We start from the raw sequence: 16835 nt of genomic DNA on the forward strand, positions 1-16835 counted from the left end.
CACCCCAAACACATGCTTTTTGCCTTTAAAAGCTTTGTGCAAACTACAAAGGCGGCAGGTCTTTGGAACTGGAGTCCACCTGCAGGCTTTCTAATAAAGACTCTCATTTGGCCTATCAAAATGTGACTTCTTTGTATCTCTCAGTTGAATTTTGTTTTAATGAAAGGTATATAGAAAAAAAAACCACTTGTGTCCTTATCTTGGGGTTCATTTCACTTAACATCATCTTATCTGACCTTTTCTGCTTGTCTCAGATATATGCTAGTTACTGGAAATAAGGGAAACCACGGGACCTGTTTCTTTGGGCCTGGCTTCCTTCACTTAATATAATTTTTTCCAAGTCTTTCCATTTCCTAACAAAAGAGGCAACGTCATTTATTCTGATGGAGGCATAGAATTCCATTGTGTATATATACCAGGAACTTTACAATTTAGGCTGGGGGGAAGTAGCACTGTAGCTCAAGTGGTAGAGCGCTCGCCTTGAGCTGAAGAGCTGAGGGACAGCGCCCAGGCCCAGAGTTCAAGCCCCACAACCGACAAAAAAAAAAAAAATAAGTGGAGCACAATTTAGGCTGGGGGGAGGCGGAGGAAAGGAGTAATACAGTTGAGATGGGAGGAAATGGATGGTAGGGGAAAAATAAAGGAGGCAACAATGCTTAATAAGAAATGTACTCATTACCTTGTGCTCATGTGATTGTAACCCCTCTGTACAGGATTTTCACAATAAAAAACTTATTTTTAAAAAAAGGTATATAGAAAACTATGTGGCTGGGGAAGTGCTGGTATTAACCAATTTACATAAGTAAAACTAACCAGAGTAACTGCTAAGTAGGTTAGGAACCCGAAGAGTCCAGTAGTATAACCGAATAATCTTAACCTGCCACTATTATATGAAATGTGTACCTGCAGTTTGACAGAATGTTTCTAGACTGTTTCAACATAATTTATTATAGGCTACTTATTTTCAGAACTGTAATGTATTTCTGTTTATAACAGTTATTCATATAATAGGTTGGTGTTGATTCAGAGGAAGTTAATTTCTGGTCCAAGTTTTGACATAGTCATAACTATCTTCTATTACCAGAGCTTTTGTAAGCACTGTGAAAGCTCTCATGACAAATAACTGAGCCTTTTCACATTAAACATCTTGCCTCTGAGATTCTAAAGTGACTGTTTTTGAAGCTACATATGCTAATTTCCTACTTTATGCTAGTTTGGTTTATTGTTCTATCCATAAGATACGTATTAGAAAGTAGAATGGCCCTTTAAGGGTAATCTACAAATATGTATGTACATTTTAACAGTCATCCATCTGAAACCAACCCAAATTCCAAAGCAAATTGAATACTATACTGTATGAAATAAGCATTTCTAGAAAAATATATGCTAATACATTTTGTGACTTCTACATTAAGAAAAAGATACTTTTAAGAAAAAAGTAGAAGGCTCTGAAATACCCTATTATCTCTGTTTTGTAACTGGCCGTTTCATTAACATCGTAAGAGTTTACTTATAATACAAGCCAGATGCAGTGGCTCAAGCTTGTGTATACTCTGAGCTGCTGGGGAGTTAGGAATTGGGTGATCAGGGGAATCACAATTTAAGACCAACCCAGGCAGAAAGTCATGACCAAAACTCAACCAATGGCTGGTCCAGTGGCACATGCTTGTCATAGCATGCAGCTGTCATCCCAACAAGGGAGGATGGCTGTGATGGCCTTTATCTGTCATCAACACTACCTCAAAGATAATCCACTAGTGGAATGGCTCAAGTAGTGGACTGCATTACTTCAACATGGCTAAATAACAAGGATTAGGAAACTCCTGAGTAGCTAGAGATACAGGCATGATCCATCAACACCCAACTTAAAGAAATTTTTACAATAAGTAAAAGTCACCTCTCATAGTCTAGAGATTTACTTCAGTGACAGAGCACTTCAGTTGTACACTATTATGTACAGCCTTTAGGATCTTTAGCACCTCTAAATTGTAATGAAAATAATAATGTTACCTGTCTAGGAGTTAGGCAAGCAAGGTCCTATGCAAATACCAAATAATAATAGTGGTTACAATATACTAGGTCATCAGCCAAGATAGGGCCAGCTTCTTATTCTTTACTCCCATAATCTCAGAAACGTGTGCGTATGTGAGTGTATAAAGGCTTTTCCCTTAGGAAGCTGCTGCATTCCTGAGAACAGAACTCAACTTTTACCTTACAGTGCACAGGCCATATAAGACGAGTTTTGGTTGAAGGATGCTTTATTCCAGAATGATTAGAGTTCTTAATTGTAACCATTTTGGACTTTTGATACAAGATTTAGTTTTGTAGTTCTATAAGTTTCATTTCAGTTTTTTAATGTTCTAGTAGTTAGTGATGTTCTTAACAATAAGCATAAAGATTGTTAGTGACTAGCCTAAGGCATTCTCCAGTTCTAAAGCAGTTGTGTTTGTACTATTCTTACAAACAAACTGTACAGTAAACTTTAGGGTCATCATAAAGCTTTTGTTACTGGAATTGGAGTAGGAAAAATGTGAGGTCTTTCCCTTCTCCTAGGTGGACTACAGGGGGGAACAGCTGCCATGGCAGGCTTGTGACCATTTCCCCACTGACACATGTGGTGTGACACGAAGCAGTTCTGTGCGGAAAGCATTGGCATCCTTCATGAGGTGGTATTTGGGGCAGACATGGAGAGCATTGTAATTGTCTTTGATATCAGCCCTTCTGAAGTAAACCACCATGTATTTGTGCAGATGAGTCTGGCTACTTAGATCACTGCAAAAAAGGTTAAAGGCAAGAGGGAACAGGTCCTGAGAGTTCTCCCTTGGGGCACCCTCATTCTGGCCACAAGTCCCGTCACAGGCAGCGGCAGCGTTGGAAAGGAGGAAGATCACTTTATCTGATGCTTGCTTCTGAGTAGTAAGCCACTGCAGGGGACCCACCTCAGCTATTCTCTTTTTCTGCCACTTTTCAAGGACAACCTCACTTCTACAGTGGTTTTGAAGAAATTCAGTGAAGTAACAGACTGTATGATGGAAACATACATCAGATGGGTAAACTACCAAAACCTTAACGAGAGGAAGTAGTGTGGTGGTAGTAGGAAAAGACATCATCTTGATCCTCTCTGTAGGAAGTAAGAGGAAAAGGAGAATTGGTTACTTGTATAACAGACATCAGGCAATCACTCTAGTTAACCTATCATCAACAAATCCCTGGCCAGAGGATATCAGCTAAGCACCAGGATCCTAGTTATTGCAGGAGGAAAAAATATCCCTGATAGTCCTTTTGAGCCCACCACCTGAAACACACTGATGCTTAAGCTTAACTATGTTTGAATAGACTTAAGTCATTAAATCAGTCCTCTCAATCAAGCTTTTATCTTTCCAAATAAATTCATAGAAACTATATTTCAGATGCTATGCCAGGCGTAGATGGGTATAACTGGAATATTTAGTACTGCCTAAATGCACACTTGACTTTTGCCTATCACATTTGAGTTGGGTCGGTTGTAATTTGTATATACTATTCTCTACCTGCAGATGGTAGAATCTGTAGTTCTGTCATCAACCTAGATGGACTCATGGCTCTGTGTGTTAGAGACAGAGTATGTGAGTACTTGCACGTACATGCCAATACTGGGACAAACTCACTCACTCGGACTCACGCTCTTGGCTGTTTTGCTCAGTGCTGGTGATCTCATTTCTACTTTGGGTGTTTTGCTGATCAACTGAGATAAGAGTTGCATAAAGCCCAGATGCTAGTGGCTCATGCCTGTAATCCTAGCTACTCAGGAGGCTGAGATCTGAGGATCGCAGTTCAAAGCCAGCCCAGGTAGGAAAGACCATGAGACTCTTATTGCCAATAAACCACTAGAAAACAAGAAGTGACTGTGGTTCAAGCAGTAGAGCACTCGCCTTGAGCTGAAGAGCTCAGGAACAGCGCCCAGGCCGGGAGGGGGGGGGAGAGTCTCATAGACTTTTCTGTCCGGACTGGCTTTGAAACAATCCTCAGATCCCAGCCTCCTGAGTAGCTAGGATTATAGACATGAGCCACTGATGATGATGAGCCACTTTATTTTAAGATTTTGGGGGATTTTGTCTCTTCTTTTTTGCTACTGGGGCTCGAATCCAGGGTGTTGCACTTTCTAAGCAAGCACTTTGCTACTAAGGCTCCTAGGATGAGTCTGCAACATCCCATGCAGCTGAAAAAAAAAAAATCACTTCCATTTTCTATGCATGGGATAAGGGAAAGGCAGAAACTTTCACTAGCTATAGATCTACATTAATTCCCTGACATCCATATTCAAAGACTCAATGTTGGCAAGAACCTTCTAAGGGTTCAAATAAATTAAAAGAACAATTTTTAAAACGTAGGAATTCACATAGAGTATCTAAAGTGAAATGCAGTGTACTGTTTTAGTGCTTATAGAAACTGAATGGTAAAAATGAAATATGATCTCTAGTCAGCAGATGTGCAGGTCCTCACTATTCTAAACTACTGGAGAGCATACCAGGCTCTCCACTAGTGTTCCAAGCCATTAAGTACTGCCCTAATAGAGGGACAAAGGGTGAACAAATGCAGCAGTGGTACTCACTAGACACTGTTGAAAATGAACTGTACAACTTGTGAGTGGGGGTGTAATGGAAAAACTGGGAGACAGCAAGAGAAGAGGTAGCACTGTCCAAAAAGAAATATACTCATTGCCTGACTTACCCTTCTGTACATGATCTTTATTATAACAATAAAACATAAAACTTAAAAAAAATGCTGCCCTAACCCTGGGAAAATGCCAGCACAAGTATTTCTAGAAAGAATGATGTTTCTTTTTTTTGAGGGGGGGGGAGTGTCTGATCGTGGGGCCTGAACTCTGGGGCCTAGGCGCTGTCCCTCAGCTCTTCAGCTCAAGGCTAGTGCTCTACCTCTTGAGCCACAGCGCCACTTCTGGCTTTTTTCTTTTTGCTTATGTGGTGCTGGGGAGTCAAACCCAGGGCCTCATGCATGCAAGGCAAGCGCTCTACCACTGAGCCACCTTCCCAGCCCAAGAATGATGATTCTTACCATGCTTCCACGTCAGGTAGATACCAGCTGCCAGCACCCAAGTGGCCACCAGCAGTGACAGGAGGAGAGGAAGCCAGCCTCCCAGCACACTTCTGTCTAGAGAAAACAGCTTATTTACCCTCAGCAAACAAAACCACATTTATCGTTTACCCCAGAACGAAAATTTTTTACTTTATATAAGTTGGAATCTCTTTAAAACCAAAACTTGGGAAATCTTCAGGGAGTCTGCTGCTGGTATGTTTTTCCAGTGTCTAGCTCTCATTTGATTCACAGTGGGGATAGAGGACTCAGGGAGTGAGGAGACATCCTCCAAAATCCCTTGGGTTTCTTACTGCTTAGCACACTCAGACATTCTCACTGAGAGTTCACAGGAACTTTGAGGAATACTGGCTGCACATGGATACAATACACATACGTACCATGCCTGTATAGAAGTAAGCATTATTAGAAACCCATTTTGTCTTCAGTTCATTTGGCAGAGATTCTTAACAATAACACCTTCTATCTTTTGACTCCACCCATGGGCTGGAAACTTTTATTTGCTCATTGCTAATAAAAGAACTGACATATTTCTTAATCCAAAGAGTCTTTTTCCAGAACATGCTGCTCAGGCACCAGTGAGGCGTCTCTTGGTGCCAGTATCCCTAATTTGTTATCCAAATGTTGGCTGCACAACCATATCAAGTCACAAGAACATACAGCCTGTCCACGTCATGCAGGCTGATAGGGACTTGGAGCCCAGAAAAATTCACATTCTCTCACATAACCAAAAAGTCTTGTACATCAAGACTTTTTCAGCAGAGCCTGTGGCAATTTCAACATCCATTTTGCCTTTTTTTTTTCCCTGTCTGTATCTCCTGCTTTGAAAAGGATCGAGCATGGTTTTATAAATAAAGCCTTTGTTCTTACAGGGCTCTTTGTGGCAGCACTATTATCTTTCTGTCACCTTGTGACAAAATGGGTTCCCCACAGACACATACTGAGTGGGCTCTGAATGTCATGAACATCTGATCATCCTGTGGTAACTACTGAGCACTTACTGTTATCTGGAGAGGAGGGACTAACTGTCTGTGGGCAAAGCACCACAATTCCTTTCCGTCGGATGCAATCATTGCCACAGGTACGGAAATATGGAGTCACCTGGAAAAAGAAAAAAGGCTTAGTGAGTTCTTACCACATTTAAGAGCAAAAGCTCAGCAGTACTCGTACTTCCCTTGCAACCTCTGCTAGTTTTTCCTCTAGCATTGGCATAGACATTTTGTCCTTGGGAACACATACCAAAGCCCCTGTTGTATTCTATGAGTCAAGATTGAAACACCTGAAGATTGGGTTTCTAAACTTAAACTTTGTGCAAGTTACTAACATGCTGGCTTCCTTATCTGGAAGGGCTGGGCTATATCCTAGCAAATATACAGCATTTCCTGTAAGACAACAGATTACTGAGGCTTTTGTTGACCTCAGTGCTCTATGTCAGGTAGGACAAGTCTATGGCTTCCTGGAAGAGGGTCTGCTGGGCCTGGCCAGTCTGAGAATATCCTCACATTCTGAGGAATGAAGAACAAAAACTGTTTACATGTGGGTGCTGGTGGCTCATGCCTATAATCCTAGCTTCTCTGGAGGCTGATATCTAAGGATTCCAGTTCAAAGCCAGCCTGGGCAGAAAAGTCCCCATGAGACTCTAACCACTCAAAAACAGGAGGTGGAGCTGTGCCTCAACATGGTAGAGCACTAGCCTTGAGCAAAAGAACTCAGGAACAATGCCCAGGCCCTGAGTTCAAGCCCTGCAGCAGACAAAATCAAACAACAGCTTTTTACACTTGGCTGTGGCTGTGACCCACTGTTACCTCCTCTATCAGAATATCTACTAGTCAGGGTATCCACTAGTTCAACTTGTTTCCACCTTACTCAACTGAGGCTCCCAAATGACAGGCAGTTTGCTCTCCAGAGTTCATACATCAATCTGGAACCCAAACCGACCTGCTTCAGATACTCTGCAAGTTCATTTTGCAGTTAAAAATGAGACTTGAGTTTGTCTGTCTGTCTGTCTCTCTCTCTCTCTCTCTCTCTCTCTTTCCCTCCCTTTGAGAGCACCCACACTATCTGTTAGAGTGTGCCCCATTTTTCTGCCTGTCTGCTTTTTCTCTGCTTGTCTGCGTGCTTGCCTACTTACTTAATAAAGCTCCACCAAGTTTTCTTACCAAAAAATGAGACTTGAAGGGGAAAAAATTAGACTTAAGGAAATAAAATGGTTGGTTCTGCGTAGAATAGATCCGAGAGTTCATGACAAAAAGATGGAAATAAAAGAACCTTAACCACCTTAACACCTGTGTATGTTTTTGCTTAACTTGTTTTTGTTTTTTGCTTAACTTGTAAGCAAAGACTTACAGGCAGCTACAAAAAATAAATCCTCTTTTGCAACCTAGAACTTACTGTTCAGTATATAGAAGGAATATGATTTTTTTTAAGCAGCAGCCACTAATACAAGCAAAGGGGACCGTGGCTTCAGGGTCAATTTCCTGATCTCATTACTGTACAGAATGCAACAAGTCCCTGTTAATATGGCTTGATGCAGGGCTGCTGGGAAGGAGAGAACCAACTTTCTTAAAGGGAGGCATCTAGGAACTAGAAGCATGGCTCGTGATAAAGTGCCATCCATGATTGAAAAATACAAGCAAAAATTCCATCCTTAGTTCAGGCCCTGGTACCTGCACACATACAAAACAAGGATGCAACCAAAACACCTAATGGAGCTATCAGACAATCAATCCCTCCTCACACACAGCTCATTAAGCTCACCTGAACCACGGCACCTTCGCTCTCCCCATTCACCGGAATGACTACAGAAGTCCGAGTTAGTTTGTTCTGATGTAGGTAAGAGACACAGTCAAGAATTAGAATCATATGAACAAGGAAATCAAAGGCCACGAAGAGGCCACTCTTCCCTGATTTTCATTTCATCAAACTATGAATACAGATTCACTTCATAGTCTGATACCTTTGATTAGCTTGAGATTTATAGTGAAATATACTAATATGTCCACAGAGATTTTTTCTTCCTGCTGAATCAATCAAAAGAGCTGGGCACTGGTGGCTCACACCTGTAATCCTACCTACTCAGGAGGCTGAAATCTGAGGATCATGCCCAGGCAGAAAAGTCCATGAGGCTTAAGACTATTATTTCTGATTAACCCTCTCCCCCCCCACCCAAAAAAAATACAGATTGGAGCTGTGGCTTAAGTGGTAAAGTGCTACCCTTAAGCACAGAAGCTCAGGGATAATGCCAGTTCAAGCTCCAGGACCAGCAAACACACACACACACACACACACACACACACACAAAGTTCAGCATGAGGGGACAACAGACAATTCTGTGCTCTCTCAGAAAATAGCCTATAACCTATTCAGAGAATCCCAGAAGGCCAATATTCTCCTTCAAAACAGTAAGGAAACTGGAGGTTGAAGATGAGGGTTAATAATAAGGAGCAAAGGGGAAAAGTACCTCCAATATAACACTGGTGTTATACTGGATAAGAATCATGTATCTGTCTCCAAGGGGACTGTTTGTAAAATTCACTTCAACCATTTTCTCATTCTTCTTACAGGCAGTGATGTTTGGTTCCCACAGACTCCCTGTGAGTTGAGAAAGAACCACACAGCTTAACTAGTTAACTGCTTCCTTTAGTCTACCTCTCCCAAAATCTTTGCAAAACATAAAAAATCTAATTTTCAGGCACACATCCAAGAGATAGGGACTCTATTACCAAGTGTACTTTTAAAATATTGCCCCCCAGAGTCTCAAAATAACTGCTCTCCAAGAGAAGTTTAGGAATTCTCACAGCTTTGCCAAAAATAGCTTCCTTGAGCTAAGGGTGGTAGGGGGCACAGATACGGTTCTACTCCTATTCTTAGTCTGTATTTTGAGTTAAGACCTAGGGCCAATATTTTTTCTTCCAAGCATGCAAGAAGGCACAGGCTAGAGACATAGCTAAGAACAGGAAGCTAGTGACTTCAAGAGCAGAAAGGCAACCACAAGATCATTCTATGGTCCTGGTACTTCAGCACAGCCTTCTGCCAGCTTTACTGAATTCAAATAAGGAAATGGCCGACAACCTAAAGGATTCCCTGACAGGTCTGCTGTGAGAAAAAGTCAGTTGTTTTACTGATGTGACTTGCAAATAAGGATTAGGTTTATTTCCAGGAACATGATGTATAACCACATGAATGAACTACCTCTCTTAGGAGACCATTTCAGTAGGCCCTGGTTCACAACTGACTTTAGGAGTTCATGCTAGGGCTGATTCCAGGCCTTCAAACCTCACACCTTAAATTCCTTCATAGTCCAACAGATAGGATCCCCCACCCCCCTTGAGGAAGGGAGGTAAGAGAGTAAAGTCTCCCATTCTAGGTCTGCTTGACAATGCCATGGCAGTCTACCAGACATGCCTTGGGATACTAGCCTTACTAGTATCCTAAGACTACAATAGCTGAGGCATGTACACTAATCTCCGGAAATTAGGCACCAAAGAGTGATCATCATAAAGGGGTTATTTCACAGTTCAAGGGGGAGACTTAATAGTCTAGCATGGAAAAGGTAATTCTCTTTTAGGACACAGGTTGAGAACTCGCTTCTAGGTCACTGACAAATATTCCTACCCTGAATGTTTGCTAAACCAGCAGGAGCTTTTCGGGTCTTCACCATCAAAGGTCATGGTGGTGGTAAACAAGTGATTCCAGTCCAATCAGAACCAGCCTTCTATTTATGCCATTATTACATGTGGTTTAGGCTAAAATGTTAGTTTAGCCAACGGAGTGGAGGTGGTTTCATATGAGTCCTTCCCTAGAGAGCTGTTTGTCCCAGTGGGCAAAGTGCTAAACAGAGGGCAAGAAACCTGGGAATTTCACTCCTCATTGGGCAGCTTGGCTCATACCTTCCAACAGTAGGCCTTAGTTCTTCCTCTGTGCAAGGCTGGGTGGAGCTGGCTCAAGTTAGGAGCATCTTCATATAACTAAACACAATGCTGCATCTACTTACCTGCATCAATGCACTTTTGTTTGTATTTCATTATGTGGTCTAAGCATCCTGGAAATTGAATGAAAGGTTTTGCACTTTTAAAAAAAGTATTTCTATTGTATGCCCCTTTCCAACAAATGTAAACATATACATAATACACACACGCGCGCACGCACACACACACACACACACACACACACACACACCAGACATAAATACCACCTATAACAAACTACCAAAACATCCCAGATATGACTGAGAGAGAAAATTTAAACAAGCTACTGCCATTTTATTGTTGCACAGAAAATCACCTGCCTATGGAGTTGTAACCAGAGTCTAATTTAAATACAATCTTTATAAAAAAAACAGTATTGATGGGTTTGTGACATGGCTTAAGGAGTAGAGCCCCAGTCTAGCAAGCGCAAGGTCTTGCTTTCAAATGCTAGTACTATCAAACAAAACAAGAAAAACAATAACAAAAACAAAAACAGTATTTGTTACCCCTGAGAGAAGATTCTCAGAAACTCAGTCTTTTAAAAGCAAGATTTGGTACTATATATGGATTCTGCCTCTTCCAACCTATTGCCTATTTCACCCAGTTGCCTAGCAGGGGACAAAAGTGAATGTCAGCAGTGATCTCAGACCTTTGACAAAATACAATAAGGCCCCTAAACCCATGTACCCCAAGCTAAGCATAAGACAAGGATCAGACAAATTGGAGCAATCTCAGGATGATTGTCAAGGTCATGAAAACAAAAACTAAGAAACTAACCAAAGGAGAGTAAGGTGAAACAAGGGACTAAATACAACTCCAATAGAAAAGACATTAGTAGAAATGTAGGTGAAACCCAAGTAAAATCTGGAGTTTTCTTAATAGAAATGTACCAATGTTTTTACATTTGTCAATGTAACAATTGGAAAAATTAGCTTGGGGAGAAAACTCTTTGTACTAGCTTTGCAATTCCAAAACTTAAAAAAAAATTATTTAAAAATAAAGTGAGATTTAGTTTTACCAAGAAAGCTGTCACTGAAAATGACTTGGACAGCCCAGAACACTGCTGTGAAAAACCCAAGTTTAAAGGTCAGTTTTTCTTTTCTTTTTTCTTTTTTTTATTGTGAGAATACCGCACAGGGGAGTTACAATTACATGGGCAAGATAACAAGTACATTTCTTATCAAGCATTGTTGCCTCCTCTTTGTTTCCCCTTCCCATCCTTTCCCATACTCTCCCCACCTCCCCCTACCTGACCCTCCCCCTCCCCCCACCAAAATTGTAAAGTTCGTTTTTCAACATAACAACTTGTACATCTCATTGTTGTAATGGGTCCACCTGTATCCCTTGTTAAACGATCAGTTTTGATTTTCTTGAGTCACTTATTCCCTCAGTTGTCTTACCTGTAATTATGGGCTATTCCAAATTCAAGGTTGGTATGGAGGCTCAGTACCGGGCTCAGTAACCTGCCTGACACCCAGGACTGGTACTTGCCTTGCATTTCACTCAATTACTCTTTGAATCAGGAGTGTTACTCTTGTGTACATATGACAGATGAGGAAACAGACCTTGCTAATCCAAAGCCTTGTCCAGACTCCCCTTGGTTTACTGGACCAACCAATATACCCCAAAGCAGATGTCTCAATAAGACAAAAACTAACTGAAGAGTTGAAGAAATTTACCTGGTGAGGTGAAGTTGACAGATAAAGATGGGCCGTCTTCATTCATATTTGCATTGGGGATATTATGGGCACCGATGAGATAGAGAGTGCTCAGCTCCACAGGAAAGCCTATGTAGGAGAATGTCCACTGCAAGACAAAGCAAGGTGCCCAGTTCCCTCAGGCTGCATGGGGAGGGATAGGGACTCTGGGTTCTTTCCTTTTCTCCTTGTTACTAAGGTTTGAAATCAGGTTCATATGCTTGCTGTGCCGGCCCTCTACCACTTTAGCCACACTTCTAGCCCTGCTTTTTTGCTGGTTACTTTGGAGATGGAGTCTAGCAACTTTTCTTCCCTGGCCTCAAACTGAGATCCTTCAGATCTCAGCCTCCTGATTCACCGGGATTCCAGGTATGAGCCACCAATACCTGGTGTTCTTTTCATTTGTAATTTTGTCCCTTATGCTGCTGCTGGAACTTAGGTCCATAGCCAATATCTACTTAAACAAAGGGCCCCACACAATTGTAACTCGGGGGGGGGGAGGGAAAGGGATGAAATATTAACACTAGAATAATTTAATTATTCAACATAATTAGATTATGTTGAATAATTAAATTATTTAATTTTAATTGCTTTGCTGATATATCCTGAAGTATCCACTGAACTAGAAATGTGCAGGAAAGGCTTAGAAGTGAAGTGGCTAAAAATGGAATTTGAACTTGGGCACATCAGTTCCCCAGAGAGCCCAGTTTTCAGTCATAATCACACGCATAATCACATGCTTACCTTGCCACCAGAGGGTCTGGTCTGACTCTGGAAAGCCTCTGTGTAATTACACCTCACACAGCTATATGACTGCACGTGGCTTTTGCCTGTCACACAGATTTTGGTAGCCTTCAACAGACGGATGCTGGCTGCAGCGACACATAATTGGGCAGTTTTGTTACTCAGTGCTTACTCTGTGATGGATGTGATGCTAGACCCTTCCCATGTTACCTCAGTTGATAGTAAACACAGCATCACTAAAAGGTAAGCAACCCTTGGACCCAGTGTGCAGATGGGGTGAGCAAGGCTTACAGAGTTCCAGGGGAGCTCTGATGTAGTTCCTAAGGTCAGATTTGATCTTGACTACCTCAAATTTAACTGAATTTAGCCCATGGAAACACATGGGCTAAACACAAACATTAGATTCATTGTTAAGAATCCACAGGTTGCTTTGTATGTGTCTTGTAGCATAATCTAGAGCAGATGCCAAGACTTTCATTATATCAATTGGAAAGAGGAGGAGTAACCCACTTAAGCCAGTGTTTGTCCTAAACTGGGGGACTTATGCCTGGTCTTTCCATCTTTTTCCATGAAGTATAATGCACTGAAAAAAAAAAACCTCAGATCATCAGCATACTACTTGATGAATTTGCATACTTGTATGCCTAGCATAGGTGAAGAATCTCCCACCCTACAGGCTCCCCTTACGATTGTTTTCAGTCACTCCTAGCCCTAAGTAACCACCAACCCAGTTGTGAACCTTCAGATTATGCAGCACGTACAACTGTGGTACGCATACAGGAATAACTGTATGAACTGTCTGGATGCTTATGTTTGTGACGTCCATATTATGTGCAGTTATAGATCATTTGATTGTGACTCTGTGACTACATTCCATTCTCGGGCATTTGGGTGCTTTGGTTGTTAAGAACAGTGTTCCTGTGAACATCCTAGAATGTGGCTTTGATACAAGCATGTTGGGATCTTTGTTGGATATATCTAGGAATGAGATTAATGGGGCCTATAGCCTGCACATTCCTGGGTTAGTGGATACTTCTGGCCTTATATTTGATTGATGCAAACTTACCATCTGCGCGGAGTGTCCAGCTTATGTTCATCAAAATTGAATTGTCTTTTGCTGCAGCACTGGTTCTAACAGGTTCCACTCGGAGCTCCCTCAAGTCTCCTGGGGTCAGAGTGTGTTGGACCATCCACTCTGGAGATGGCCCTAGGCAAAGGGAAGACTCCTCATGACACCACTCCTCCTGGTCCAGTCTCCTGGCCCATCCTGACCTGTCACTCTTCACAATTCATCATAACTTCCAACTAAGGTAAGCCAAGCCTTTCTAGGTGCTGGCTGAACACAGCTAAGCTGGCGCCAACTTCAGCTACAAACAACAGCACATTTGAGATCACTCCAGCTCCCTGGGTATGGAGAGGTGTATGTGTGTATGTACTATATTTAATTTTTGTCAGGGTCAGTCTTGACTCCCCTATGCTTTCAACCAGCTGGTCACACTACCCCCTACTCTACTACCTACCAGCCTTTGCTGCTGCCATTTCCCCTACATCTCACCTTCCCTATACCCATTTTTGGGACAGAAACCCATTCTTCAAGCACTACCATCTCAAACACTCATTCTTCTATAAAACATCTGCTTCCTGATCCCCACGGTAAGGGACCTCTCTCCCCTGCACTGGCTCTCCCTCTCCAGAGTGGTAAACATTCCTTTCCACTCTGCATGGTATGATCTGCTTGTGTCCCAACCCACCTCTGGCACCTCTTTATTCCTCCAGAGTTCTTGAGAACTTCAATCTCAGCAACTAAAACAAAGTAATCATTTGTTCTGTGCTTGGTCTCTGATGACCCACTTCCTAGTTTCAGGCTCTCATCACATCCAAATGTAATTCAATATAATAATGTCCAATACCCATTCCCCAATGTACTTACCAGCTTCAAAGCCACACTGAATATTCTGCAGGAGAGAAAGAAACCAAGTGTCACATTGAAGCCAACAAACCACAACCCTTCTGTTATCAAATTAGGCGAAACACCATCTTTTTTTCCGTGGGTGCATATGTAAGTTATAAACTTTAAAAAAATGATCTGGTTCTAATTCATAGCTTGGAGAAAACTAAGCTACTCCAGTGTAGGCTATGATGAACCATAGATGTGATATTAATATGCCTGATCTTCCAGTGGTCCACTTGAAGACCAGAGGTAGTCTCCACTCATCTATGGGTTTCAGCTTTCCCTGAGTACCACCCACCCTCCCCCCTTCACCCCTGTAGGCCCACCTGCATGCCTAATGTTTGACTGTAGGTTTTCAGAATAATCTGGAGTTTTTATGGAGTTTCCCAGACTAAGGATGATTGTACAAAGGAAAAAGAAACAATAAATACAGCCAATGGTAACTTCCCCAGATTCTTAACATGTTTCTCTTCTTTTGTACTTGAGCTATTTATACAACCATAAACAACTGTGATTTCATCATGCTGTCTTTTTAAAAAGAGCTTTTAAAAAAAGCAAACATTTGTCATTGATGTCCAAGAAAAGCTAGTATTATATCCTTTGAGGTAAATTGCTCATGTTTTTCCATTAAAAACAAATAATTAGCCAGGTGCTGGTGGTTCATGCCTGTAACCCTAGCTACTTAGGAGGCTAAAATCTGAAGATCAAGATTCAAAGCCAGCCTGGGCAGGACAGGCCATGAGATTCTTATCTCTAGCAAACTACTCAAAGAAAGCTGGAAGTTGTGCTGTGGTTCAAGTGGTAGAGCACTAGCCTTAAGCAAAAGAAGCTCAGAGACAGTGGTGCCCAGACCCTGAGTTCAAGCCCTAGGATAGGTGTATGCTTGTGCGTGTGCATGTGCACACACACACACACAGAGAAATTAGTATTTTGGTTTGCAAATAACATATTAACCTAAAATATTTAAATTCTAGGCAGCAGCAAGCTCCAGTGACAATACTCAATTGATAAATCCACGCGTTCTAGTATCCCTTCCTTCCAAGCCTCAACATTTCTAAACACCTGGTAAGATAGAAGGTAAAACTTTTTTCTTCAGTACTGGGGATTAAACTCAGAACCTCTCTCTCGTTTGACAGTCAGGTGTCTACTTGAGACATGATCCTAGCCCAAGGCAACATTTTTGATGGTTTGAGTAATTTGGGTTTGGATAAAATCATCCTCATTTCTTTGTCTCTGTGAAACTGAACTGGAGGGATCTCATTAGATATTCTTCTTAAACAATTAAGATACCACATTGGATGCTAAGTTTCTGTTGAAGGACTGATGAGTTAAGTTTTAGAAAGAAGCCAAGCAACAGCTCTAACTCATAGTTTAAACTTGCCTTACAGCGTGTGCCACAAAGGAAACGAATTCTTCCTTTAGTGGAAAAGCTAAGGGGATCTCAGAACAAAGAAGGCAAAGACAGTTGCAGAAGATATCAGGAAACCTTGAATGCTTTGTGGTTTTCCATAACTATCAACAAAGACCCACCATGCTATGATGTTCTACACTATCTGAGAGGTAGGAATTGGTTCGGAAGGCTTTTTTTTTTTGAAGATGAGCTTTTTTCCTCTTTAGTGATACAGATCGATCATTTAAGGAACTCAGAAAGAAAACTTAACTTTTGGAATCAATATGATCCAAGAGGAAGAAAAGCAAGTAGGGAGCCTCAACAGGTGGTCAAACCAACCTTGAACAATGAGGTTCTTTGCTGATGCTTTTCAGGACATGGCCTCCTTAGGACACCCGTGAGAGTTAGGTGCTACCCTTCCTTTTACCGATGAAGAAATGGAGGCGAGGTGAGCACAGATGACTGAATCAACAACCCCGAGCGGCATCTACTACTAGATCTGTCTGTTCCTCATGCCTCATGCAAACAGTTCAACGCTCCATGATGCTGGCCTAAGCAGAGGAGGCTAGTGGGAGGCCTGTGGTCCATCGGGATTGCCCAAGGGATGCTAATCATGAGCCGCCATCGAGACCTGTACCTCAAGGTGTGATGAAGCACAGGCTGGCCGGTGGGGCACAGCAAGGAAGCGAAGAGGGGTAGAGGTGCAATGCTTACCGGTTCTTGGGGCATGGTGCTTCTGGCGCTTCTGCATAGTGCAACCAGGCTCAGCAGCACAAGCGACATGACCTGGCCTCCACCACGCGGGGGCTCAGGCCAGCAGCCCTCCCGGCTCTTATCCCTTCAAACCCGCCACTCCCTCGGGGCTCCGCCCCCGTCCCGCAGCTCCGCCCTGGTCCGGGCAGAGGCGGGTCACTGGCCCCTTCCCAAGGTGGTAAAGTCTCTGGCTGGGGCTCCCGGGGTGGGCGGGGTCTCAGCCGCGCGCTCCCGGCCGG

General features: G+C 42.4%; 1 protein-coding gene across 1 annotated transcript; it reads right to left on the minus strand.

The window, feature by feature from the left end:
• Positions 1-2240: 2240 nt before the first annotated feature.
• On the minus strand, positions 2241-16655 carry Il17rb (interleukin 17 receptor B). Its single transcript, XM_013030776.1, has 11 exons — positions 16558-16655; positions 14433-14457; positions 13569-13709; positions 12503-12630; positions 11741-11867; positions 10088-10135; positions 8555-8685; positions 7852-7917; positions 6096-6195; positions 5056-5151; positions 2241-3121 (listed from the first exon to the last, which is right to left on the minus strand). Exons 1-11 carry the CDS (start codon positions 16624-16626, stop codon positions 2559-2561), a joined length of 1494 nt encoding a protein of 497 aa, XP_012886230.1. The 5' UTR covers positions 16627-16655; the 3' UTR covers positions 2241-2558.
• Between the last annotated feature and the right edge of the window lie 180 nt (positions 16656-16835).

Source organism: Dipodomys ordii, unplaced genomic scaffold (assembly GCF_000151885.1).
Source record: "Dipodomys ordii isolate 6190 unplaced genomic scaffold, Dord_2.0 Scaffold132, whole genome shotgun sequence".
Classification (NCBI taxonomy): domain Eukaryota; kingdom Metazoa; phylum Chordata; class Mammalia; order Rodentia; family Heteromyidae; genus Dipodomys; species Dipodomys ordii.